At 38.5% G+C, this 27375-nt stretch overlaps 2 protein-coding genes across 3 annotated transcripts; one reads left to right on the top strand and one right to left on the bottom strand.

Annotated features, from left to right (window-relative positions):
• Positions 1–1992: 1992 nt before the first annotated feature.
• LOC309707536 (insulin-like growth factor-binding protein 6) lies at positions 1993–4498 on the bottom strand. Its single transcript, XM_082534906.1, has 4 exons — positions 3983–4498; positions 3609–3637; positions 3362–3481; positions 1993–3247 (listed from the first exon to the last, which is right to left on the bottom strand). Exons 1-4 carry the CDS (start codon positions 4290–4292, stop codon positions 3140–3142), a joined length of 567 nt encoding a protein of 188 aa, XP_082391032.1. The 5' UTR covers positions 4293–4498; the 3' UTR covers positions 1993–3139.
• A 1898-nt stretch (positions 4499–6396) lies between these two features.
• Positions 6397–27313, top strand: LOC309706163 (SPRY domain-containing protein 3-like). 2 transcript variants are annotated; one of them, XM_082532449.1, is made up of 11 exons: positions 6397–6517; positions 7939–8085; positions 8183–8258; positions 14598–14722; positions 15664–15796; positions 15895–16083; positions 21014–21163; positions 22930–22987; positions 23612–23731; positions 23818–23942; positions 25042–27313. In XM_082532449.1, exons 2-11 carry the CDS (start codon positions 7958–7960, stop codon positions 25174–25176), a joined length of 1239 nt encoding a protein of 412 aa, XP_082388575.1. In that variant the 5' UTR covers positions 6397–6517; positions 7939–7957; the 3' UTR covers positions 25177–27313. The 2 variants fall into 2 exon arrangements, with proteins under 2 accessions (XP_082388575.1, XP_082388576.1); XM_082532450.1 differs by having other exon boundaries at positions 6398–6555.
• The last annotated feature ends 62 nt before the right edge of the window (positions 27314–27375 follow it).

Here is a 27375-nt window from a genome sequence, read left to right as displayed (position 1 = left end):
GCTGTACGATTCTGCAAAGTTTGGTATCCATCCGATACCAAGTAAATAAAGGGCTAGTATTGCCGATACCAATGTCAATACTGAAACTTTTAACTTGTATGTTGGGGAGAGAAGTGTATTTTTTAATGTGGTTTCTTCTGGAGACCTGGAATCTATAGAAACAAAGTATCCATCATATTCTGCTGGCCCACCTCTATTATTACAGCTCTTAGTGGTGATTTGTTAATTATAGTTAATTTTATATATATATATATTTGTTTGTTTGTGACCTTTAAAATGTAGCAATTTATGTTTATAATAGCACATGCTGTGAGGGAAATGTGTTTTGTTTCCGTTTACTTAAATAATTTTAAATTGCATCAGTTTTTTGTTTGTTTGTTTGTTTTATTCAAAAATACTCTAAAGAAGAATATATGCATTTTGTATTCACGTGTTGATGTCATTCATCTATCTTACTCAGTGCGGTGTGGTCAGGCTCATCAGAATATTTTATCATAAATAAATACAATAGTGAGAAACTGATGTAGAATTCAGTGGGTCATGCTGAGCCTGTGCCACTTTGTTAGGTACACCTGTACGTGCAAATATGTCATGGCATTACCATGGCATTTGAGCGTGTAGACATGGCCTGTATGACCTGCAGAAGTTCAAACTGAGCAGAATGGGGAAGAAAGATGATTTAAGGGACTTGAACATTTGCATGGTTGCTGGTGCCGGACAGGCTAGTCTGGTTATTTCAGAACCTGCTGATCTACTGATATTTTCCCAAACAAGGTTTACAGAGAATAGTTTTGAATGGCTGTTATCTGGGTGAAAATGCTTTATCTACTTCAGAGGTCAGAGGAGAATGGCCATACTCCCTTTAGGACGTCAGGGCAGATGGCATGGATACCCAACTTTGTGAACACGATAACTCGAGAACGAAGTGATGGTACTTTCAGATTGGTACAATATGTGGGTCTACTAAAAATCTTGGACAAGTTTGAATATTAGTGACCTCAGCTTCAGTGATCTCTGCTGTGACATTCAGGTGATAGTGTCAGAATAAACAACATGAAAGCACGTATCCACGATGCCGTGGATCAGCACTTCAGGCTGCTGGTGGTGTAATGGTGTAAAGGATATTTTCTTGGCACACTTTAGGCCCATTAGGCCCAATGGAGCATTGTTTAAATGCCACAGTCTGATTATTGTCGCTGACCATGCCCATCCATTTATGACCACAAAGCCATCTTCTGATTCCTGCTTACAGCAGCATAGTGCATCATGTCATTGAACATGACAATGAGTTCACAGTTGCTCAAATGGCCTCCTCCACATTCACCAGATTTGAAGCCAATAGAGCACCTTTGGGATGTTGTGGACCAGGAGAGTTTCATCATGTGCAGCTGACAATTCTGCAAAAACTGTGTGATGCTGTCACATCAATATAGACCAAAATATCTGAGAAATGTTCAACATAGAAATTACAGAATTAAGGCAGTCCTGAACTCAAAAGGGGACCCAACCCAGTACCAAAGAAGTGTACCTAATAAAGTGGCCAGTTTGTGTGGATGATATTATTTGAACTGCATAAGAGGTTAAATGTTGGTTTGTGATGAACAATTTTTAAGTAAATTAATTATCCTGATAGTAGTTATACTCATGATGCACATGCAGAAGTGCCCTGTTCACAGTCATATACACTGTCTCATTCATGCATAAGCATTGTGGGGCCAGTGCAACCCTATGCTTCCTGCTTGGTTGTTAACCACTAAGACTTGTAACACAGTACTTTCTGGTGCAAATTACAGTGGGAGCTGTAATTTTTACACTTCACAAAACCACCAGGTGGACCGTATTGGACCATTCCACGGGCCAGTTCGGGCCTCCAGACCACATGTTTGACACCCTTGTTGCAGCAAATCATAATATTCTTTCTATTGTGGTTGCAGGAACCACTAGACTAAAGAGCTGAGACTTCCTGTTTAAAGGGCCAGATAAATTAAAAAACTAAAACATGTTTTATTTTAAAAAATCTTTAATATAATAACCAATAAAAATCTTACATTTATTTTTGTAATACTGTGTTTCGCCGTATATCAGTCTTGAAAATTAAAAATGCCCCCAAGTCCTTAATCACTAATGGCGCTATCAGTGTTAACATAAATAGAATATCATATCCGAAGTAACATAAATAGGATTACATGTTGAGATATTTTACAGCATTGATAGTTGTACAATTACAGTGGTTTCAAAGTTTAAAAAAAATATGGAAAATATATATAAATACACTGAAAAGATACAAAAACAAATTAAAAAAAAAAGACAGACCATATTTTCTAAACTTATTGTTTGGATTGAGAAATTTATGAAGTTAAATTACCTTAAATAACTGCTTTTGTGGGTTCGACTGGGTGTCAAAATGGGGGGGAAAAGACTTTCTCCTGAGCTGATTAGAGAGGAAGAGGAGAAAAAGGGACTAAAAGCTGGCATACACCAGTGTGCAGGACTCATTCCTAATAACAAAGTGTTTCGGGATAAAATTATTTTGTTTTTCTCCACTTTGAGAATATAATTGAACCCACTGAGGCTGATTCCTCAGACACTCACCTAACCAAATTTATTGCTTCTTTAATCAGCCCTGGAGGTTTTAGCTATAATTGGAAAAGAGTTTTTTTCTAGTGATCAGTCAGTCTATAAAATTCTAAACTTGCATTAATAACACGATGTGCCACTGGTGGATGCCGAAAATGTGCCTCTCTATGCTTACATAGATATTCTTTTCAAGAAAAAAATCATAACTGATTTATGGTTAATCAATCCAATAATCAATAGCTGTCATTTACAATACTTAGAATCAGTTTCATGTTAGAACAAATGGGGTTTCCCTTCAAAAGCAAACAGCATTTTTAAATGGCCGCGTGTTATGAGGGTTAACATGAAAGGACATCAAACCAATAAAGTTTTAATGTGTTCAGCAGAGGGCGCATGGACACTAAAGTTTCACCTGATTGTTAAACAGCCTTGTAATAGCGATGTCCTTCTCTCTGCTGGCGCACAGTCACATAAGAGGCACTGTGTTCGGTCCCTTTACTGGTCTGGTGTGCCTTCATCGTAATCTCACACAGGGACTGAAGCTTCAGCCTCCTCGTTGCATTTAACAGCTCAGACCACCCTTCTGTTTAGTGTTTGTAGACAGGGGCATTCCGTTCTTGTCAACGCACCAACACTTTCCTCGCCGCCGCCCACCTCGAGATGACCAACACTGCCGAAAACACAACAGACATAGTAAAGAGTTAAATGCAAAGATGTCTGGTCTCTATAGAATCAATGTGAGATCAGCCCTTTTTCCTATAAATCATCTAATTTGGAGACTCACCTGCTTCTTTCTGAAGAAACCACGCTTGTCACAGTTGGGCATGTAGATATCATGGTTTGACGTAAATAAATGGGCATTAAGACCTTCGATGATTGTCGTTAGCAGCTGACGGCATGGAGCCTGAGAGAAGGAACAGAGTTAACCAGATATATGTAATGCCTACTTTAATTCACTGTCAGGAATGTGCTCTTTTTGTTTTGTTTTGTTTTTTAAACATAGATATACAGTACAGGATGAGCGTTTTTACCTCATCTGGATTCTCAGTAGGTGTACTTTCTAGTGTATGAAAGCAAATAAAAACAAACAAGAACATCAGTTTTTAAAATTTTAGCGTTTATGCCATTAAATTGAGGAAGATTTCACACATTTTGAGATCTTTTGCTTGGTAACACATGTTGATTTCTCTAGTCATACTCCAATTTCCATTATAACATGATAATAACCTGAAAAGCAGTGAGTTAAAAGCATTTAACTTTCGAGATAAATGTGATATTTAAGATTGTATCTCAGCCAACAACAGCAAAATAATAATAATAAGTATTCAATTACTCCTAAATCCATAATGTTTCTCTCTCACTGATTAAATCATAGCTTCTCCCAAAAAAGTAAGCTGAAACTTACCAGCAACATGGACCGGTTTAGTCGGGCTGGTGCTACTGGCATTACTGCAGACTCCTCTGCCTTCCAGCAGGGCACGCAGGGGCTTTGGCTCATCGTCTGGAGGTGCACAACGCAGACCGTGGGCGCAGCTCAGAGTGTAGACGCCACACGGCTCTCCAAGAGCCAAAGTTGTGGCATTTACCTCTACAGACGGCTGCCTCTGTGAGTGCTTTCCTCTGCAGGTAGGACATCCTCTGGACGGTGTGGTCAGTGGGCTTGAACAAGCCAGCTGCAGGAGGACCAGCACCAGGATGTTTAAACACAGCAACATCTTACACTAAAAGTTGTCTGCTAATAAATGGTTCCAGTGCAGCCTCGTAGCAGTAATAAACGGTTCCAAGATTCCCTTTTCTAACTCTGTTCCCAGTTTTGGATAATTTGCTCCAGCTGAGAGCAGCAAGTGATAATGCAGCTGACAGACGCCACTGACAGCAGCTTTTAAAGAGGAAAGGTATGGGAGGGATACGTGATGGAGAATGTTAGCTTGACTCTCATTTCCACACAGCTGAGCACACCCCATTTGACTTGTCTCTGACACATACACGTGCTCACGCACGCTCATGCCATTTGTTGCCTGTCATGCCACTGGATAGCTATGTTTCCTACATTGACATAAATCACAAGTGATGCTGCGTTTGCTATACCATTGCTCTGCCTTTTCCCCACTTAGAGGATCATTTATCATCGTCATATTTTTACGGAGGTGCTGCTTTATTATGGCCAGTCAATCATGGTAGGGCTAAAAGATGAAAAAGACACTTTATTTTCTGCAGCATAAATTTAGTTTCATTACACCACGGTTTTCAATGGCATTCAAATCTCTAGCAGAATTTAATATTAAAATGATTTGAATATAAAAAAATAATAAAAAAATAAGTAAAAGTAGTTAAAACAAGGAATAAATCTGGCTTTATAGCCTCAAAAAACACTCCAAATAATAGAAGTTTTTCTCTGTTAACAACAGTAAAAGCATTTTGGCACTCCAACACCTCCAACCTTTTTATTGATATTGTCACTACTTTTTTTTTTAAACGCTATCTGCTAAATCGACAGTGTGTTCTCAGAGTGTGTTTACAGATTCTCAGGGCTGAAGCTGACACTGATTGACACCGGAAGGTTGAAGGAGTGCCGCTGAAGGCAAGATGACTAAGACATCAATAGCCACAAGCTAAAAGTCCCGCCCTGTAAATTCCGCATTTGTGAATCACAAACACATGAAATTAAAGGACAGGATCAAAGTATTTTGCCATAAAATTGATACGTTTAATATCTCATGGTTGCTAGGACTTGTAGGTTTCTGCTTTCATTTTCCCCACCAGAAGCAAACTTACTCTTAAGTTCAGTGTTTATGTCAATTTTTTTCCATGCCGGTTTATACAATTGTAAACCAGCTCGCAAACTGACGTTCAACTTCATAAGAAGCTGTGAGGGGGATGCAGTGTTTTGCTTGAAATTTCAAAATCAAGAAAATAATCCAAAAAAGAGATAAATAAGGTACTTTCAGCTGCTCCCTTATTTCCCAAAGGGTTGCCAAAGCGGATGGATCCACATGTTTGATTTGGCACGGATTTTATGCCAGAGGAACTTCCTAATACAACCCTCCTATTTATCCAGCCTTGGGACTACTAGGAGCTTTTGAACCCCTGAGGTTCGAATGGATTGGGAATCTTGGTGAATGTGTTGACTATTACACCACAGAGCCACTAATCCACTAGATTAAAATATTAAAATATCTGTTACAAAGTGAAAATGAAATATGTTTAACTAAATTCATAAACACGTGGAATAAAAATAAATTCAATTTAAAACTAAGAATTACCAGGGTCCCGGACCCTCTTAGGTACACTCCCAATAGGGCTTAAAAAGCTGGGATTCTCCACCAATTGCTCTTAGATCTGAAGAAGCTTCTCAGATGAGAAGTTTCAAGAAACTAAAAGAGGTCCAGATGCTTTTCTTTCCAAGCTCCTTAGACAATAATATATATGGTATTTTGATTTTTATATATATATATATCAAGGACCACTTGTATCTGCAGGGGAATGTTCAGCAGGGTACCCAGCCTACATCCCAACATCGTTTTGTATGCTCTAAAACCAATACTTCAGAGTCTGTTCCTAGGAGCAAAATAATTACCTACCTGGTCAAATAAAGCAAAACCAACCATTTATAAAGTAAAACATATATTTTATTTTATTTTTAAAGTATTGTTGAGTCGGTCACGCTACTTCTTTTCTTATCATATGCAAAGAGAGTTGGATGTAGACGTAAAAAACGCAAACTGTAAAATCAAAAGGGGGAAAATAAAAAAAACTACAAACGGCATCGCTGTCTCACGGCACTGCGCAGGTTAAATATTTCTCTCCGTATTCATCCTCACGTTTGATTGGTCGAGGAGGCGGAACTTCCGACAGCGCTGGCTTTGCATAAAGTGGCATAGTTCACCTCCTTAAAATTGGAAGAAAAGCCGAAGAACGACGCGTTACAAGTTATAAAACAGTAAGGAATCATTATAAGACAGGAGGACTTTGAATAGTGTGGGTATAAACTCTATTGTATCCATGTTTACGTCATATAATCAGCCACAAAGCGACATAATGTTGTGGCGCTGAAGCAGCTAGCCGGCCAACAGAGTCCTGTCTGTAGTTTGGCAAATGCAGTGTCGTGTTTGGGGAAGGCTCGTAAATTAGTAAATCGTAGTGGTTAAAAGGCAGGAAACAAAGTGATAGTACGACCTTACGGCTTTCATATTTATTTTCTTTGGCAAAACAAAAAAACGCACGCATATATATTATATGCATGATAGTGACTCGTATTTTACAAAGGTTTCAGTAGTGTATGGCAGCATTTTTAGACTTTTTCAACTCTGCGCATGTCTGTATAATGACCCACCTCTGACTCAGTGAAAAGAAAATATCCACATCACCGTTCACGACAAATATACCTCTATAGTAAAGGGTGAATTTGAATTTCAAAAAAGAAAAATATAACTTTGTGTGTAATGTCACGTGAGTCGGCACGGCTTTGATTATAGACTTGATATTATTACTTTCTTATAATATTCTTATAATATTAGAAAGTAGTATCACCGAGGTAGACCTGAGACATCAGCCGATTGGGTAACTAACAGGTGAAGTGCAAATCTATTTGTCATTTATAATACAAAACTTTCTGTTTCAACTCCTGCTTTTTAAGCTTTTCAGTTTCAGTTTTTTGTCTTGTTTGATAGTAATCTGAATATTATAAGAATAAAGTATAGTTTAGGAAAAAATATGTGTACTCGCATCCTTTTACTAGTAAGTGATTTGCCTTTATATTATCAGCACGTAATAAAGAAAAGTGAGCAAGAGACAAAGTGAATCTGGGAGTCATGTATTCATGGGAATCTTGAGATGAGACAGTCTATTCTTGAGTCAGCCCCAGTTCGGTTAGCGTGTAGGTCGCCCACGGGAAAAACCTGTCCGTCACGGGCCAACACAATGGGGGGGCTCACGTTCGTGCCTGTTGGCAGGGTGAAGTCCCTGTCCAGGCCTTTGCTTGTCTTTGGAAAGTAGGATTAAATGTGAACGGAAAAACAGAGTCTCCTCACAGGAAGGGTTTGGCCTGAGGATCAAACCCAAGTCCTTCGTATTGTTTGATTGCACAATATTGTGGTCAGAAATCATTACTGTTTTATTAAGGAGGTCCTGTGCTGCCCCTGAATTTCCCAAACTTATACTTTTGGTGACTGCATTTATATTTATTTTTTCCTCATAAACTCATGTCAGTTATATAGTAACTAAACCTCTGTGCCTTGTAAACGATAGAGTCAGCATAACAACACTTCTTGTTCATAATTTGGTGGAGTGGTCCACTTTTACAGTAACTTTTGGTGTTTTAAAACCAAGTATTTTATCTCAGATGTGCTCTTTGTGTTCTAGATTGTGATGGTTTTCAGACATGGACGACATAAACCTTCATTATCGCTTTCTAAACTGGAGGAGGCGAATACGAGAAATTCGTGAGGTGCGAGCTGTGCGTTACCGGGAGAGACTCAAAAGGATGTTGAGAGATGGTGACGTACTCAGGTAAAAGCAATGCCACTTTGGGAGATGGAAGAGAACCTTTCTACTGATTTGGCATCCGATTTCACTTAAGTGCTGATTATTACGGATCTCTTTGTAGGTATCATGGGAATTCAGATGAAGTTGGCTGCTTTGTGGCGGCCAGGCCACTGTCGAAAAGAAACCGCTATTTTGAAGTAAGTGCACCAACTTATGCGTTTACTTAAAACACCATTGTGATCATTTTTGTAACCTCGCTGATGTTTGTGTTTTCACTTGTCTTGCCTATTCTGCAACACAATGTACGTGTCCATAACCATGATATCTTGGATTGATTGCCACATTAAAGAACTGAAATTGGGACCAGCTATATGGTTTTAATGGCCACAGTTGGGAACCATTCTTGGGTGTATTCACATCAGGCATCATTTCATGGATTTCCCCTCTCGTCTGCTGTCATACACTCACACTACACCTAAAGAAACGGGTGTGTGTACGCTTCAATTTGTCTCAGAAACTTGCTCTCTCTCTCTCTAATTGACTTTTGAAAGTGGTCACACACTGTCCTCTCACCTTACCTGTACATCTGTTAATTAGAAATTAACAAGCTCTTTGTAATAAAACTATTATTCCCATGCTCATACACTAATTCCCTGCCAACTGAACTGTACCTGTGCCCAGTTTTTCTCACACTCACACTGGCCAAACACACTGATCTTAGGGGGGTTAAACATGCTCAGGCACAGTGTGGATTGCCTGCTGTGAGTTCACTCTTACTGCTGTGAGTTCACTCTTACTGTTGATTAGTTGATGATGTAATGTTGGAAAGTCCAACAAGTTTTCTGCCACCCTCTTCATTTCTGAGCTGGACTGTTTTCACTGTTTGTTTTTTTTAAATCGAAGACTTCTGTAGACTTTCTCTAGTGTAGGCTTCTCTCAGTTATGACTTCTGTGAATGGAGGTTTTCACATTTCACAAAACCCAATTGGGTATTGAACAAAAAATGTTTTAAATGTATTTTTACTGCGCTGTCATTGTAGTTCAGCGTTAATAAAAAAGCCGTGGGCCTGTTTCCACATGACAGTGCAATTTTAGAAGACTTGAATATATTATGTGTTCATTCCGTAGTATGCAGTTTAATTGATGTGGAAGTTACGTTCAAGTAATGAAAGTGATTGTGCACAGAAGAACTTCTTTTGTGTGGTGTTAAGGAACAGAAATGGTGGTCCCGTCTGAGCCTGAAAGTAACTGAATCTAATCATCAGGCACTTGTAAAATATTCAGCAGTATATTTAAAACTCTCAGTATTCATACAGAGTCTGTCTGTGTTCAGGCCACTCAATCAATATGAATGCACAAAAATACATTGACAACAGTACAAATTAATAATAATTTCTGTTTAATTTTTAATTGTTTCGATTTGGTTGTTGCTACAGTAATTTATTCTTATTTTTTCAAATATGTAAAAAAAAAAGTAAAAAATATTCTCCTCTCCTCTTCCATGCTTTGCACCTGTTGTTGGACTGTTAGCGCCAGAGGGAGTTTACAGCCAGCAAGGCTTTCTCTCACTCACTATATAGTAACATGCAGTGTTTCTGGGAATGCAAGAAGTTATCAGCACATTTTATAAACTGCTCATTTATACACTGAGCCTACAACTGCACAATTGTGTAATTGTACATATTAAACAAAGAGTAGCTAGAAGAAATAAAACCTTGTAATTGTCATAGGATTTTATTAAGTATTACTTACATACAGTATGAGGTTGCCTGTGATTGTAATCTGATAGCTTTATTGTAAATAGTGTAGTCATGTGGCTAGGTGCTTTACCAGGTATCGACTCTCTCAAGTGTTAATGCTACAAGATGACACTAAAAGCTCAAAGCACAATGATGCAGAGTTTCAACAATGAGTCGTTTTTTAATATATATATATGAAAAGATTATGAGTTCACGAGTGACGCATGAACTGTTAAACAGAATAGACAGACTCCTAAAGGTGAGAAAAAATTGATTATCAATTGTGTGTTATTATGAGTGTAAAGGTGAGGCTGTGTTTTACCCATCGGTTAGCGTTAGATTCCTACCATCACCTATTGTCTGGGTAGTGACTGAAAGAATGAGGTTATGGATATTAGCAGCGGGAATGAGTTCCCTTTAAGGGTGGCTGGACTGTATAGAGTTTCTATAGCTTCTATGAGGAGCTTGGTCGTTGGTCACCATGAGTGGCTTGGAGTAGGATGTCTCTTAGGTGAGGTGTTTCGAGCACAACCTACTGGAAGGAGCCCACAGTGCAGTCTGAGGACTCGCTGACGAGATTATATCTCTTTGCCTGCTTGGGAACACCTATGGGTGTCCCCACCCGGATGAGCTGGAAGACATGGCTGGGGAAAGGGAAATCTGGGCTTCTCTGTTTATAATGCTGTCCCCACAACCCGAACCCAGAAAATCAGCAGAAGATAGATAGACGATTGGATGGATGATTCATTTTGGTGGTTGTCAAAGGATCAAACATCCACAGTCACTGTGTGGCTGAAAAATACAAACATTAATTTCTTGTACATTTAATTTTGAAACTGTGTAATAGGAAGTTCAGTCTTGGCACTCCCTCTTTATTTTGTGTGACACAAGAAGACTTGGCAGGTCCCTTTCGTTTTTGGAGTCATGATGAGAGATGAATCATGAAACTTCATGGAAAAATGATGCCTTTGAGAAACGAAGATGTTTCAGCTTGCAGTGGTGATTTGTGGAATCACTTGGCAGGTTTTTCCTTTGTTTTGTTTTTTTACATTCTGTGCTGTTGAAGCCAAATTCTCAAAGTCATACCTGCATGTTTTTGAAACAACACTGTACATATTTCCAGTAGCTGTAATTTTCAGCCACAGCTCATTCAGTTTACCAGGTTTCACTTGAGGGTTCATTTTTTCTTTTGAACCTATGTTTTTGAATCAAGGGAGGACCTTGAAAGATCCCATGGTTCAAAATATTTGTTCTTGAAGCTTCAGTACATGATAGCAATCACATTTAATCATAATTCATGCTACAAAGAAGAAAACGCACTTTATCTAAAGGTAGCTAGTGTCATTTCATTTAATTAAAAAACTGATTTTTTAAATTATTGTGAGTATTCTAGAAAAATATTTGCAAAATCAAACTTCACATTTCTAGCAAATGATTGTCAATTTTGCCAGCTAACTACGTAGGCTAGTATTTGCCATCTTCAGCATGCAGTTTTTTAAGGATATGTTTGTTTACTCGAAGGCTACAAAATGCCTCTTTCTTCGTAGGGCTGCCAGATTTTACTGTCAGCATCAATAGATTCTGATTCTGATCGTTTACTTGAAAACTTCTTTAATCAGCACCAGCAAAAGTACCCAGTTGGGTCTCCATTATACTTGTTTTGTAATTTAAAAAAAGAAAAACAGATACTCAGTGTTTAAGTTTCGGTGGTAACTTTTGAGCTGTTGAGTCTGATGATTCAGTCACTTAATCCCTGACAAATCAGTTCATAGTTCAAATAGTCACAGCTCATTTCAAGTCATGCACCCTGTATTTATTTGACATTTTCTGGTAATCTACATACTGTACAACATAAAAATCCCAGGACAGTGAATGTATCAGAATCTGCCATGTTCAAACTTGCCAACACACACACATCCTGCTTGCTCTGACATAGAGTGAAAAAGTAACCAGCCCTCAAGACTGATACTTTCATGTGCTTCACCCTAGTGACTCACTCCCATACAGGGAGTTACCTTGGAGGAGGAAGAAGAATACAATTTGCACAAATGGGCTTTTCAACTAATTAATGATTAAGTGGATGCTAATTGTTGGCCTGATTGCAGATTTTAGGGTTCACCCACATGTTTTCCAGTAGAACAAAAAAAGAAATAAATATTGCTTCTTACTCTCAGGAGATGAGTGCTGAGGTCATGGGAAAAACTTAAAAAGTTTCCTTTTCTCTTTGCCCTGGATTTGCCAGCAGTGCTTCAGTTGCATTGTGTCCTTTAAGAGTTCCCCGGGGATGATGACATATGGTCACCATTTAGTTATCATAACAGTGGTGCAGCCCAGCTCGTTACTTAAGAGTATTCACTTTGAACCATCGTGTGGGGTTGTACAAAGATCTGGGATCAAGTTGGTTTGGAAACGTTATGAAGTGAAAAGACGAAGAGTGCAAGTCCAAAATAAAACATGTAACAGCATGTAAAAAATCTGCAGTAGAGGCAAACAAACCTGCAGGACCCTAGCAGTTGGTTTTTCAGATCAGTTTCTGTGCTGTGATAAAATACTTAAAAACTCTTAACTAGTAGGTAAAACCACGTTGAATAAAATGTATTAATAACAACAGGATATACATGATCAGATATCCATCAGCATTTGTTTTAGTGCTGTTCTTTACTTTATGACTCAATAAGGACTCATAAACAAAAGATGTTTATGTTGGCGCAAAAGTACTAACGTTCCATTAGAACCAGGTTCATATTGGTTCTAAATACAATATTTTACATGTATTATATTATAGAGATGGCACGATACCACTTTTTTATGTCCGATACCGATACCGATATCATAAATTTGGATATCTGCCGATACCGATATGAATCCGATATAGTGTTTTTTAATCAACAAAACTGTTTTTTAAAATATCTTGCTGCATTTTGCAAGTCTGCAAGTTCATACTCAAGTTTAAAACAACAACTACACTAAAGCTATTCTGTTATACCTGTATACAAAAAAAATATTTCATAGTTCAGCAATACTGATCAATCTAATAAACTTAGACCTACACCATCCTCCCTATTCTGGTATTTTAAAGAGTACTTAGCGTAAATATTAAGCAACCTAACTAATAGGGTTCCAACTCCCAGCAACAACAAAAATAAAAAAATAGAGAACCACCCCTCACGCTCCACCTCATGATGCTTAATCAACGTAATCAACCTTAATTTGATGCAGTGTGAAAAAAAATGCACAGAAATCAATTATTTTTCAAGAAATATTAAATAGATTCAACATCTTTCTTCAACAAAATTGCAGACTGCACAGATGGTACCTTCCCAAAGGAAAAAGTACTATAGCTTACTAGGGTATATTAGACTTAATAGTTACTATATACAGTAATTGACTTCTATTCATTTTACATCAAATTAAAACTTTGGGTGTCAGATAATTATTTATTAAAAGCTAGACATTTTAAATGAGAATAAGAAAGAAAAGTATGTCTTTGTGCCCCCTTTTCCCAGTTAATGCCCTATCGGCCCCCCTGGCTAAACTTTGCTAGATCCGCCCCTGCACAGTTACCAGCCGTCAGCTACTAGAAAAAGATCCTGGTGTAGAAAGAAATATTAAATAAATTCTAACAACAGCTTATCAAGCTTAAACGTGCTGCTGTTGTTCAGCCGCTGGTTTCCTCTTTCTGGCGCAAAGTGGACCAAAAACAAACAAGAGAGACTCACGACAGAAAAGCCGATCAGCTGATCATTAGCAGTTTCACGATTGAAGTAGCAGCCGGAGAGCGAGAGGCAGTCGCTCGTTAAGCTTAACGTGGGAATGCTTTACAAACATTCAGAGATGGACTTACACACTTGCTTTACTTCTCTCGGGGATAACTTTGTCGGAGATGAAATGCCAGGTTGCTAGCGAAGCTCCAAATGCTATCCAGACCACCGACAGGTCCCGCATGCCACAGCTGCTCTATCACGTGATGCATACTGCTCCGACGTGCTAACGTTCTGAGGTGAGTTACGGCGTGTTGCAAGTTTTGCGAGGTGCTTTCGTGATATTTAATGGATCGGATTACATTTTTTATTTTTCTCCGATATCCGATCCAGTAATTTAGGTCAGTATCGGACCGATACCGATACGTAATATCGGATCGGTCCATCTCTATTATATTATACAAATATTAACATGCTAAACATGCTAGTCATTAACATCTCTTTTAGTCATCAGCATTATAATACATAATGCAAGAATTAGCTTAAATCCTGGTTATTTCTGAACATGTGTCTTTTTCTTAGTGATTAAATTGGCCTTGTCCTCCAACTGCCACCATAAGACAAGATATGCATATGCATCCTTTAACCTCCCTGCTTGGTCTCATACTGCAGCTCTTCTAAACACTGTCTCACTTTCTTTTATAAAAGCATCTTTACATTTCAAAGTATAATAACTTTGTTTCTATATCACATTTGAAAATGGAATTGAAAATTCAAAAGGCAAAAAAAGACAAAACTAAAAAATATAAGTCACATTTAAGATAAAGTTTAAAGATAAGAACATAGGACACAAAAATGCAAAGCTCAACAAGTTAATATGAAATATAGTACAAGATGAGTAATGATAATAATTCTCAGTTAAAAAAAGACAAGATCATTGTGTTGCAGGAAGCAGTTTAACAAAAGTCACTGATTCTGTTGCAGGTTGTTTCAAAGCTTTTGGATTTAGGAGCAGCTAGAAGGACCACACACTTTCTTCTTATTGCCATTAAAAAGTGATTTTAATAGATGGTAAAAGTGCTTTTGGTCTTTTCAGGTGACTATAATCGAAACAGGAGTGAGGGGAATGATTGCTGTCGGTTTGGTGCCTCAGTTTTACAAACTGGATCATCAACCAGGCTGGCTACCAAATTCTGTGGCTTTCCATGCTGATGATGGCAAGTATGTGACAATTATTTTCTTTACAGTTACATTCATGATATGGATATGCTCCACATTAAAGCACTTTTAGCAGTGTGTGCTCATGTGTCAGTCATGATTGAGGAACCAGAAACATAGCACTTTCGTTTGAATACTTTTGGGAACAGCCTGAAGGAGCAGAATAAAATGCTTTCAGCAACTGGACGAAGAATAGTCGATCTGTACATCAGGATTTATTGAGCAGGTGTGGTTATGTACTTTGTGAAGGTTTCCTGTATGTTCCCTTCAAAAGAATGAAGTGCAAAGTGATGAAAACTTACCAAGGGCACACTGACCTGGAACTGAAAGCCATCAGCTGTACACAAGCATGTTTTAGTTTTTTTGGATCATTAGTTTTCAGTTTTATATCGTGTGTTTTTGTTTGAGCTTTGACAGTAAATGATTGGAAAGAGAAAGAGAGCGAGACATAGATTATGACAGCGGTCCCCAACCTTTTTTGCGCCACGGACCGGTTTATGCTCGACAATATTTTCATGGACCGGCCTTTAAGGTGTCGCGGATAAATACGACAAAATAAAACTATTACCGGTACCGAAAAAAATAAAATTTATTCATAACACACGTGAAAAGACCCAGGAAAACAGAGTAAACGATAAAAACGATAACAAAATAACGCTGAAAACCGATAAAAACCCTGAAAACTATACATTTCACACCTGAGCCTCAACGCTCACGGCCTGGTACCAAACGACTCACGGACCGGTACTGGTCCGAGGCCCGGGGGTTGGGGACCGCTGGATTATGACACAACTTCTTACTTTTACAGTTGCACATAATGCAGTACCTTAGATCCTTAGATCAATGACTTAAGGCGTTTTCATCTGATTTTTTTTATTTTTTTGTAAAGATAGAAACAGTGACTGTAGCGAGGTAAATGGCCTCTCCTTTTTGTCTCTCTGCAGGCTGTATAATGGCAACACTGTAGGACAGCAGTTTGGTCCAAAATGCTGCAGAGGTGACAGAATCGGTTGTGGAATATCACTAGATGGTGAAGATGGACAGTTAACAGTGTTTTTCACCAAGAATGGTCACGAAGTAAGTAGTGCACCCCATAAGTGCCTTTGTATCACTTTACACAGATTTCATATATTCTCGCTGCTAATCTCTTAAAAACTGTCTGATTGTGTGCTCAGGTTGGCAATGTGGAGATCCCAGCATCTCCCGATGGTCTCTACCCTGCAGTGGGGATGCACTCTTTAGGTGAAGAAGTGCTGCTGGACCTGAATGCTGAATGGGGAATGGAGGAGGATGATGGACAGATGATAGTTGACAGTCACGAAGAGGACTGGGCTCGTCTCCATGATGTCAAGGTCACTGGCACGGTAAGTCCTTTGGAACAGGTTGGCCTTGAGGATGTGATGCTAAATTGCCTAACATGAGCCACTTCACTGAGCAACAAAGCAGCGTAGATAATGAAAAATATCAGGTGGTGTGGAATAGAAAATGAACGGAGCTTCATATGTCTCTTGAGGATAGCAGCTTGGAGCTATATTGGCAGCTAATGGCATAATACACTAAAATAGTGTATAATAGTCTGTCAGAGCTGTATTGTAAGTAATGTAGGAAAAAGAAAATGTAGATCAAACATACAGTGTTGTCTGGTTCTGCTGAACTGGATGTGGTAATCTTTTCAAACTGTCCATCATGTTATTGCTAAATCAGGAAGAATCATGACTCTAACCCTAACTAACCCTTGCGAGATCCAGCATGTTCAGACACCATCTGAGTCTTCTTAAAGTGATTTAAAGTAAGAGAATCAATTAAAAAATATAACATAATGTTATGTGGTGTAAGCCTTTATCTAAGTATTAATTAATTATCATGAATAGAGGCAAACAGGATAATATATAACTTTATAGCAGTACAGTAACTGTTTGTAACTATTATGATGGCTCAGTGGTTACCAAATAGTCACCTGGGCTTGTGCTGGTTTTCTCTAGGATCTCTGGTTTCTTCTGTCATCATAAAACAAGTTAATGCTCTTAACCCAGGACACTTTCACAAAACAGATTCTAAATCAAAAGACTTTCACTTTGTGGTTAAATACTGGCTCTAAACCTTTAAGAAGCTGTAGCAACTGGTGACAAATACTATACGTTTATGCCCATGTGGCTGGGTACAGCTAAACTATACTGTGCTATAAACCATTTATTCAGTGCATGTATATTCCTTTAAAAGAGGGCTTTGAATTAAAGAGTTAACATAAGAAATGTGCTCACATGTATAATATCATTGATGGAATTAGTGCATCATCACCCACATTACAACCAAAACGTTGATGTTGTGACAGAAATTGTGACTGCAATACTCAAGATTGTAAAGACAAGAAGTACTAAAGTGAAACAAAGCAATAGAAAAATAAGCAACATTTTCTCCAAGCTGTTCAATGACAACTCTGGCTTTCTACATTTGCCACCCCCCCCCCCCCCCCCTTGACTGCTTGGCTGCAATGTTTTTGTTTGACTCAGCAGTTGATACACACAAAAACTGCACTCTTAGAGTAACCTCCATGCCACCCGCACATTTGTTTATCCATTATTTCTAAAAACATGGCCCTCTCCTGTGTAAGTGCAGGGCCTGCAAGCTGCAGCATGAACAGCCAGCCTGACCTTCAGGAACACAAGTTAAGGATAGCACTAGGATGCCAAAAGCACAACGAGTTTTAAAGTTCTTTTTTAATTTATTTAACCAGACAGGTCTTTAAGAAAAAAAATGTTATGGTCCTTTGGCAAAAGGCTAAGCCTCTTGAGGATTTCACACACAGCATTGCAAGGATTCATCGTTTTGATTATGCATCCTAGCTCTATAGCAATACTTTTTAGCTTTATAGAGTCTGACTATAATATATGTTTGTGAACTTCTCTTACACAATCAATAGTTGAGCAATCAGAATCAGCACACAGGCACAGCTTAGGTCCCTAAATATTCTTATCTATATCAGATGTTATCAAAGAGCCTAGCAACCATCTGTCAGTGTGATAAAGTGACCCATTTGTAGCATTTATGTACTTACAACACCTTCTAAAAGCATCATATCATTTTTATTTAGTGACAGTAATTTCTCATTTTAGCCACAAAAATCAAAATATGAACAATATCTTGCGATGTCTTCATGTTGCTTAGCAAATACCTAAATGGGTTAACATGCGCATGCATTAGTCAGACTAACTATAAAAGACTGAGATGATCAACCTTTATCTTAAATTAAAGCCATTCTATGTGAATCTCCATATACAGATGGGCAGTTATCAAGCTTCCCTAGTGCTGCAGTTACATTATGTTTAAGCACATGGCATTATCTCAGAATCGAGTAACTAAAGTCCTGCCAGATTTCCAACGTAACTTCTGTTCTGCTAATCTCAAAAACACAGTGAGGTCCATATGTTTTTTAAACAAAGGCACAATGTTGGTGCAGACATTTAGATTTGATTCAACAAAAGTTGAATGGCTGTGTGTGGGCACGCAGACAGACATCCGCTGTGGCACATGTCTGTCTGCTGCTGGGTCTTGCTTTTGCTTTACTGCAGTAGGTATGGAGTTGTTGGTATTATGTGTCACGTTAGTATCATTCTGTTACTCACTTTATTTTGTTGCTACTGACAACAGCAACAGTGGATCATTGCCAGTGGTATCAGTAAGAACGCCGCAGGACTTTTAAGATTGTATTCAATCAGAACTAATTCCTCAGATGTTTGGGTTTCTTTATCTACTTGAATCTCATTTTCGTTACTGAATGATTAACTAGCAGCTGTAATCCAGATGATAGCTGTGAGGGAAAAAAAGAAGAACAAAAAAAATTCAACTTCTCCAGAACTTAATCAGGGGTAAATACTGATTTAACAAATAATAAATTAGATAAGATTTAAGAATGCAAAATGGCATCATAATAAAAATTTAATCCCACTTGTTCGTTGTGACAAAAAAAAAAAGGAGTTCACTGGGTAACTGTTTTATTTTTAATGAGATTTTAGGCAGAGCACTTCTGGCTTTTTTAACTAATGAAGGTATCTTCAGATGGTCATATTATGTGCACATGTCCTCATCTGCTCTGATGACATTTTAATGGGTCCTGTGGAGAGAGAATGAAATTAGTAGGGCTGAGTTTCTTGGCTGCATGTACGAAACAGGGCAGCCCCTGTTTCGTACCCAGACAGTTAAATGCAGAGATGACAAATTAATTTCTGTCATAGAAAGAAAGATACGCACAGCGTTGCAGCCTGGGTTTTACCAGCGACAACCGAAGCGTTAAGTTTTCAGCTCGTCCATCAGCCAGCTCTGAATACCCTTTGGGAATTTCATGAAGTTTGGTATAGATGTTCACTTGGCCTCAGTAATTCTAATAAAATTTCCAAGATAAAATAAGTGGTAGTGTTTCATATCCAAAAGGTCAAAGGTCTTAGATATGGATATGAACTTTAGCTTGACTGGTTCGTGTAACACTGGTTTCTTCTTGCATTAATGTTAGATGGAAACATGCTCTCTCTTTAGCGAATGTTTATAGCAACCTGAAACAGAAGCTGTAATCAAGCTGGTGCAGAATCAGACATGCTTGCACTAGCAGTCAAATATAATGTAGTGGTTATAATCATTCGGATAAACTTTCTTTCTCCAGTTTTGTCTTTTAAGCTGTCAGAGTTACACATGCAATTTGACTGACCACCCACTTGACTAAAGCAACGCTGTTTAAATTCAACTATTGGAGAAATTATTTTGGAACGTCTCAGTAATCTCTGTAGGCTTCCAAAGCTTTTGCAATAAATTCTGAAAGTAGTGATTCATGTAAAGGTAGGTCCATGTTTTTGGACAGTAACACGTTTTTGTTATGTAATTTTGGTCTTTGTAACAAACAACTGTTATAAACAAAACAACCAAGATGTTGTGAAGTGCAGATTTTCAGATTTAATTCAAGGGGTTTAGCAAAAATGTGGCATTAACCATACCATTTTCTACATGGTCCCTCATTTACAGAGGCACAAAAGTAATTGGACTGATAAACCGTTTTATGGCCGGGTGAAGTCTGTTCACTCAATATTCAAAATATATAACGCAGATGAATTTGCATTTTGTATCTGTTCTCTGAAATTCTCAATACAAGGTCCAGGGACATGGCAGCACAAGTGAGGGAGACCATTGTTGGGTTGAAAATCCAAAATAGATGGCAGAGAAATGGGAAAAAAAACTTCAGGAGAGGCCAAAATCAACAGTACATTCTTAAAAAGAAGGAATGACCAGCTCAGCAACACCAGAAAGCCTGAAAGGCCACCAAAGATAACTAAAGTACATGATGACAGAATTATATCCATGTTTAAGAAAAACAACAACAACATCTAGCCAAGTGAAGAACACTTTCGAGGACGTAAGTCTACAGTCAGGAGACACTTGAATGTAAATAGAGAGGGTTTATTGATGATCTGACTGCTGATAGAAGTAAAAGGATCAATTCTGAAGGATACGGATAATGACCATACTGCAGAAGTAACCCAAAAGTTTCATAAGGCAAAGAAATGTATTAACTTAATGCAGAGACAACAAGCAGCAACTGGAGGCGGCTGCAGTTCAGGCCTGGCAGAGCATTTCAAGAAAGGAAACGGCATTTGGTGCATGGCTTCTAGACTTCTGGCAGTCCAAGACTGCAAAGAGGTTTCATCCTCGAAAAAAAAATCCTTGTATTCATAATTGTGTTGCTTTGATATGCTAAATTAATATTTATCATCTTAAAGTGAGGGACTGTGTATTAAAATGGCTGTTTCCCAAACAGCCATTCAACTTTTGTTGAATCAAATCTAAATGTCTGCACCAACATTGTGCCTTTGTTTAAAAAACATATGGACCTCACTGTGTTTTTGAGATTAGCAGAACAGAAGTTACGTTGGAAATCTGGCAGGACTTTAGTTACTCGATTCTGAGATAATGCCATGTGCTTAAACATAATGTAACTGCAGCACTAGGGAAGCTTGATAATGTAACTCGCCTCTAGTCAGCTGTAGCACCAAATCCTGAATGTGGTGAATTGACAGAAATTGTGTTTAGGTGCTTGGGGATTTATGTATAAGAGTGAAATACAACTTCATGTTTATTTTATCCTTTAAAATTACCTATAGACACATTTTTCATATTTAAAGGTATAAAGTACCTTGCTACCTAATCAGATTCATCTTGATACTGTTTTCAAAGTAATGTCTGCATGTAATATTATATGACTTCTCCTACTAGCTGTGCATGTTTAACATGTCTGATGGGTCATGTCTGCAGCTGCTGGAGTACGTAGGGAAAGGGAAGAGCATCGTGGATGTGGGCTTGGCTCAAGCCCGTCGGCCTCTGAACACACGCTTCCACTACTATGAGCTGGAGATCACAGATGCTGGAGAGAAGTGTTATATTGCACTGGGGCTGGCACGCAGGGTAAGAGGCTCCTCGTTACAGTCATCACGATAATGATCACATGTCACTGACATTGATACAAGGGTTAATTTACTATACACACACCGTGGTTATCTGTCAGTAAAGAAAACTTCTCTTTGCCCCTCTAACACCTCGTCATCGCTCTCCCTCATTTGCCCCACTGCTCTCACTGTTTCCAGTCTAAGTGATGGATGACCGAAAGAGGAAAAGCTAACAACAGAATAAATATTGTCTCATTTTACCGCTACATCTGGTTTTCCATAGAAGGTTGTTCCATATGCATGCTAACATGTTTACTGACTGCCCTCCTGAATAGGAAAGTTAGTCCTACTTCTTCTATATTTCCAAATAGTCAATCATTGTAGATTAGCAAAAAATGATTGCACAAGTTCCTCTGGCTTATCTATCTATCTATCTATCTATCTATCTATCTATCTATCTATCTATCTATCTATCTATCTATCTATCTATCTATCCATCCATCCATCCATCCATCCATCCATCCATCCATCCATCCATCCATCCATCCATCCATCCATCCATCCATCCATCCATCCATCCATCCATCCATCCAGGATCATTTATGTGGAGTAAATCCTACATAAGTGGAAAATGATGTCCTGTGTTTTGAAACTAAATTAGATCTGTTAAATATTTACACATCAGAGATAAAACAAACTGCCTCTGGCCTCATGTGAACTCTGTGCACATCCTGTTTAATACAAATAAAACACTGTAATAATTGCTCAGGCTGCAGCGATTGCATCATTTGAATGAGCGATATGAAATGAAGTTTGGCTCAGATGTCGTTGTTCTCCGCCAGCTCGCTCGTGCTCGCTGTTCTTAGTTATTGGACGCTAATTGATTGAGCGTCACTCTTCATAATCGCACCACTGCTTTGCCAGCTGGGATAGTGCTCTCAGCTTGGGAGGTAATGGATTGCTGTTGCAGACACCCTTGACATTAAGCTCCCCCTCACTCCTCTGCTGTTAGTTACTGTGTGTGGGCACGCCGTGCCCTCGGGTCAGACGTCGTGGAGAATAGAGCTCTGTCATTGTGCTGATTGTTTTCCAGGAATTGTTTTTCTCAGTGTGTCTGCGGTTTTAGTGGAGCATTATAAATCCATCAAACGGTCATTCCTGAGGTTAAGTTCCATCCCCCGTCATCTCCTGCGAGATGCATCAGTCTGCTGATGGGAAGTATTACCTCTTGCTGCAAAAATCTAAACAAGGGTCTCTCTTTCTCTCTCTCTCTCTCTCTCTCTATCTCAAGGTAACAAATGCTTAAGTTACTAGTTGCTCAATCATTGCTTATGTTGGATAAAGGAACACTTGTTTATAGTGCATTCCTTTTGGTGTCACTGTCTGCTATTTACTTGCTTGTGGTATTGTTCCAGTCTTATCTTCTTCACTGCAACGTGCGATTTCTCTACCTGTGACTGTGCACACAATCACTCCAGTGCTCTGTGTACGTGGCTTTGTGCGGATACTTTAACCACCTAAATTTAGGCTAAACATAGACCTATAAAATCAGCGTCAGGCAGGTTTTATTTCAGGTAAAAGAATCCCTCGCAGCTTTGAATAATTGTAAACAGTACAAGAGTTCTGCTGGGCATCTCTGAACAGCACCTTTAGGACGTCTATTATGTCTAAAAAAGTCATGATAAGCATCCCATCTTAGAGAAATAAATGTATATAATAAAACAATCAGCCTAGCAGTAATTTATTCCATCATCAGCCACAGCTAATTTCTTTTTTGATTTTCAGGACTATCCAAAAAACAGACATCCGGGTTGGAGCAGAGGGTCCATAGCTTATCATGCAGGTGAGAGTGCTCAGTCTGATCCTGATGGTGGATGATTAGGTGTCACTGTCTGAACTCCAATCAAGCCCATGTTTGAGTCCCATTGTCACAATGTTTTTTGTAGTGGACACAATCATTGTGTTGCCATCAGTGACACAGAAAATGGCACCAAACAAATGTTTCCAGCGATCTTAAAAAGGGCTGAATGGTTATTATTCCTGATCATTGCTTTAAGTTGTATTAACGTAATGTTTCTGATTGATTCCTGAGTAGCTCTATTTTACTCCCAGCACTTGGAAAAAGATGTAAACTTCAGAGTGATATTGTTTCAGTGTAAATGGTGCATGGTCTCCCTTATGTCTATGTCTGTTTCCTCTGGTTGCTCTGATTTCCTCCCACAGTCTAAATCATGCAGATCAGGTCAAATGGAAACTCTAAATTGCTTGCTGGAGTGGCCGTGTGTTTGTCCAGAATCACTTCTTTGGAAAATGAACGATGGATATTTCTTTACACTGTTCACTGTTACATGTTGGCAGATGAGAGATGTTGTTTTATATCTTGATATCGGCATTTGTTTCTTTATTATGTAATACTCCTGTTAATGTGGAATAAAGTTGTAATCAGATCCCTTGTTGTTCTTCATAGATGATGGGAAGTTGTTCCACGGCAGTGGGGTCGGGGACCCGTTTGGGCCGCGTTGCCTTGAAGGGGACATCATGGGCTGCGGCATCATGTTTCCGCGTGACTTCAGCATTGATGGCGGAGGTGAACGTGTTTATATTGTTCGCACGTTTTTCAAAGTGCCTTCACACGTGCAGCCTCTGACTTGCTTTCTTACTGGGTACTTTCAGATGAGATCGACGACTGGGACTTCGATGGGGTTGCTAAGCCCTTTGAGGTTCACAATGATTTGTATGCAAACAATGAAGATGAGGATGAGGATGAGGGAGAAGATTTAGAGGGGAGGAAGGTCATGGTGAGATCCTTTCACAGTGTGAAAATTCGAATCATTTCTTTACGTTTTGATAGGAAAATGGGAAACAGGTGCAGCAGTTTATTAAAACAATAAAGCCATAAATGAATTTACAGTATATAAGGAAAAAACAGAATTTATACAGTTTTGATGAGTTTGAAAGTCAGTATTTGGTATGATCCCCTTTTACTGCACTCTTTCTTATCACAGTGTGATAAGATGGCAGTGTGTTTGGGATCATTATCATGCTGAAAAATGATCTGGATTCATCACTCCTTCAGACCTGTTGCCACCGATTTTCAGTCCAGTTCTTGTGTAATTTGGCATACCCCAGCCTTTTCCCTTCCTTAAGAATGGCTTCTTGACAGCGACCCTTCCACTGAGACTGTTTCTGTTGAGGTTTCAGTGAACAGTAGATGGATCAGTTGAAGGGTCAAATGCATCTCTCAGGTCCTGTGTCAGGTCTTTACTGGATTTTTTCCTCCTATTTCTTAAGGATTTGACTTTCATACACTGGTCATCTGCTGTAGATATTTTTTAGACCTGCTATTTCCTTTTTAATCCTCTACAATCTGCTCATTTTTTTAAGTAAACACTACACACAGTGCATATGCCACGTTTTCAGCTAATGGCACTTTGGGAACACCACTGTAGGTACAAAAATGCAAATATACAATTTTATGTCTGTTAGACTGTGTTATCTTTGGCATTTTTATGTAGATTCAACTAAAATGGGAGCAAAAGTTGTGTTTTTGTGAGAGTTTTCTTGTGCAAAAGGATACCATTTGAAACTATTTATTTTCTAAGCTATCTGTTATGTGTAGGCACAACCCTGGTTCATCCCTTGAGTTAGGGTCACTTTTTTATTGCTTGAACTTGTCTGAAAATGGTGAGGTGCGAGGACTAGAGTGAATAAGAGTAGAAAAAGAAAAACTTTGAAAGACTCTGGAAAGCCTGGAGAGCACTTTAAGAAACTGCAGTAAAGTCTGGCTCATATGGAAGCAAAATATTAAAAAATAAGGGGTGGCTCAAAACTTTTGCACAGTACTGTATATGCCATCTTCCCAGCAGATAGTCTTAATATATTTTCTTTGTTGTTCAGGTGTTCTTCACCCGGAATGGAAAAGTGGTGGGCCGGAGGGAAGTGGCCTTACCTGTAGGAGGCTTCTATCCTACCATTGGCATGATGAGCACTGGGGAGAAGGTCAGAGTGGACCTGCACCCCCTCAGTGGATGAGCAGGGTGGAGGAAATGAGAGCTAAATGGTGAGATTAGAGCAAGGACAAGGGAATGAGCTTGTGTGCATTTTGGAGATCCGATGGTAAAAATCAACAAATTCCAGAATGTTCCCGGAAAAGTCATTCCAGTGTAGAAGCTGAGTGTGGCTCCCTCGTGCTGGAAGAATAAGTTAATATGCTGGCAAAAACTTTTATAAGAATTATGAGTTAATATTAAATATGTGCCTAAAAAATAGCTTTTTTAAAAATTGTATATCTTAAAAAATTGTTAAAATAATCTGAGATTTTTTAAGAATATGGAGTAATGCTGTAGCAATAATACATAAACATCTTAAAGTTAAAAAAGGGCATAAAATGTCAAAAAGAGGCTCAACAGAATAATGAATGTGAAAGTCCAGAAAGAGCATGAGCTAACAAATGAACCCTATTACTTATCAGCAATAATGCATGTCAGCAAATGGCACTCTCACAGCCTGCAGCCATCCTGAGTTTATCCTCACAGCTCTGCTGCTTCTTCCTACTTACAGTGAATTACTGACACTCAGTGGTGAGAGTCGTAGTTTAGAAAGAAAATCCTCAGAAAGTCTTCCAAAGAAACAGCTGTGCACTAAATGAACAGTGAGTTTACAGGAAAAACTAGCTGCTCCATTCCTTGTAGGTATGTGTGCTTGTTCTGACATGGAGGCATTACAGCCTATTTTGTGGAAACGGTTCAAGCCACATGCTTTGACAGTTATGAGATAATTAAATTTAATAGCAATTTGTTGAAATTACATCAAAACTGTTTAATGGCCTTTAATTGCTGTGTTTTTGAAAGCTGTTTAAATAAGCAGAAATTTTCTGTAACTCTCTGTGCTGTTTACCTTTTTTGAAAATCTGCTATGATTAAAATCAAAACCATGTGAGAGGAAGAAGCTCAAATAGATTTGGGTGACAGTATGAGGTTCATAGTCCTGTTTATTCACTTCCCTTGAATGCTTGAGTGCTTGGTGTCAAAGTGTAACTACATACATGTTCTTTACTTTTTTCCATCAACCAACCAAGAAAATCACAGATGTTTATATCAATGAAAAGAAATGCCAAACTCATTGGAGACTTCTGATGTTTTCAGGGGGGAAAAAAATTATGTAATCCTCATATTGAGTGTGTTTTCTATGGATCATCATTAAGTGTTTTAGAAATGCATATCAAATGTCTCCAAAGGAAAACTCTGAAGAGCAATTCTCAGTTATCAAACTCTGTCAGGGCAAGAATTAAGGCCTTATATTTGCATAAAGTGAATTTCTCACTAGTTGGACTGTTGGCCTATAGATCTGAATGTGTAAAAAGAAGCCATACTGTAATACTACTTGCTGCTCTCAGGTATATTTGAAAATCAAATTTGAAAATGATATGTTGTCTTTTTTTTCTGCAGTGATGTTATCTTGGGCTGTACTTTGAATTCAGCCAAACGTTTTCATGTTCACCCTTTTTTTTCTTGCGTCACATTATTTTCCACTATAATCTATTACAAAAGTCTTTTGTTAAGAAATCTCTACATTTCCTCTGCCGATAGTTAAGTTGTAGCAGAAGACGGTGCATTTGTGTTACAGGTTGTGAGATGTTCATAAAAATATGGCAGTGGGTCTTCATTTGCTGATAACGCCACCATTTAAAGTTTTTAATTTTATGTCCAGTTCTGTAAATTAGGTCTTTTTATCAGCTGCAGTTGCACCGTCAATCAGTGAAGTCAAAACACCTTACAGTAGAATATTGATCACATTTAGATATCAAACAAGTGCCTCCATGCGGGTGTTGGAATTGATTCATGTAGATGTTTTTAGGCAGAAACTTCTTATGGATCTTGTGCATCCCAGATGTTTTTGTTTCTTTTTGGTCAGCAAATATTTAATTATGCTCCATTGCTGCTACTTGTGTGCTGACATAACATTTAGCATACTGTCACATCAGCCTGTACTGTAAACCATTTTGGTGACCATGTCTAGCAGGAGCTGTTGCAACAGACCTATCCTGCCCTCACATCCCTTCTTATATATGTTCTTCTTTCATATCAAATTCACTTTTTTGTATTTTCTTGTCGTCTCTTAAAGCAATCAGATAAATATGCCAAAAATGTTAATAAAATATTTAAAGTCATCACACTACTGACTACATTCTTCTCTTTCCTCTTCCCTTCAGGTTTAATTTTAAAAGTCAGG

Source organism: Aulonocara stuartgranti (assembly GCF_965226115.1).
Source record: "Aulonocara stuartgranti genome assembly, chromosome: 5".
Taxonomy (NCBI): domain Eukaryota; kingdom Metazoa; phylum Chordata; class Actinopteri; order Cichliformes; family Cichlidae; genus Aulonocara; species Aulonocara stuartgranti.
This window is presented reverse-complemented; position numbering and strand designations above follow the sequence as displayed.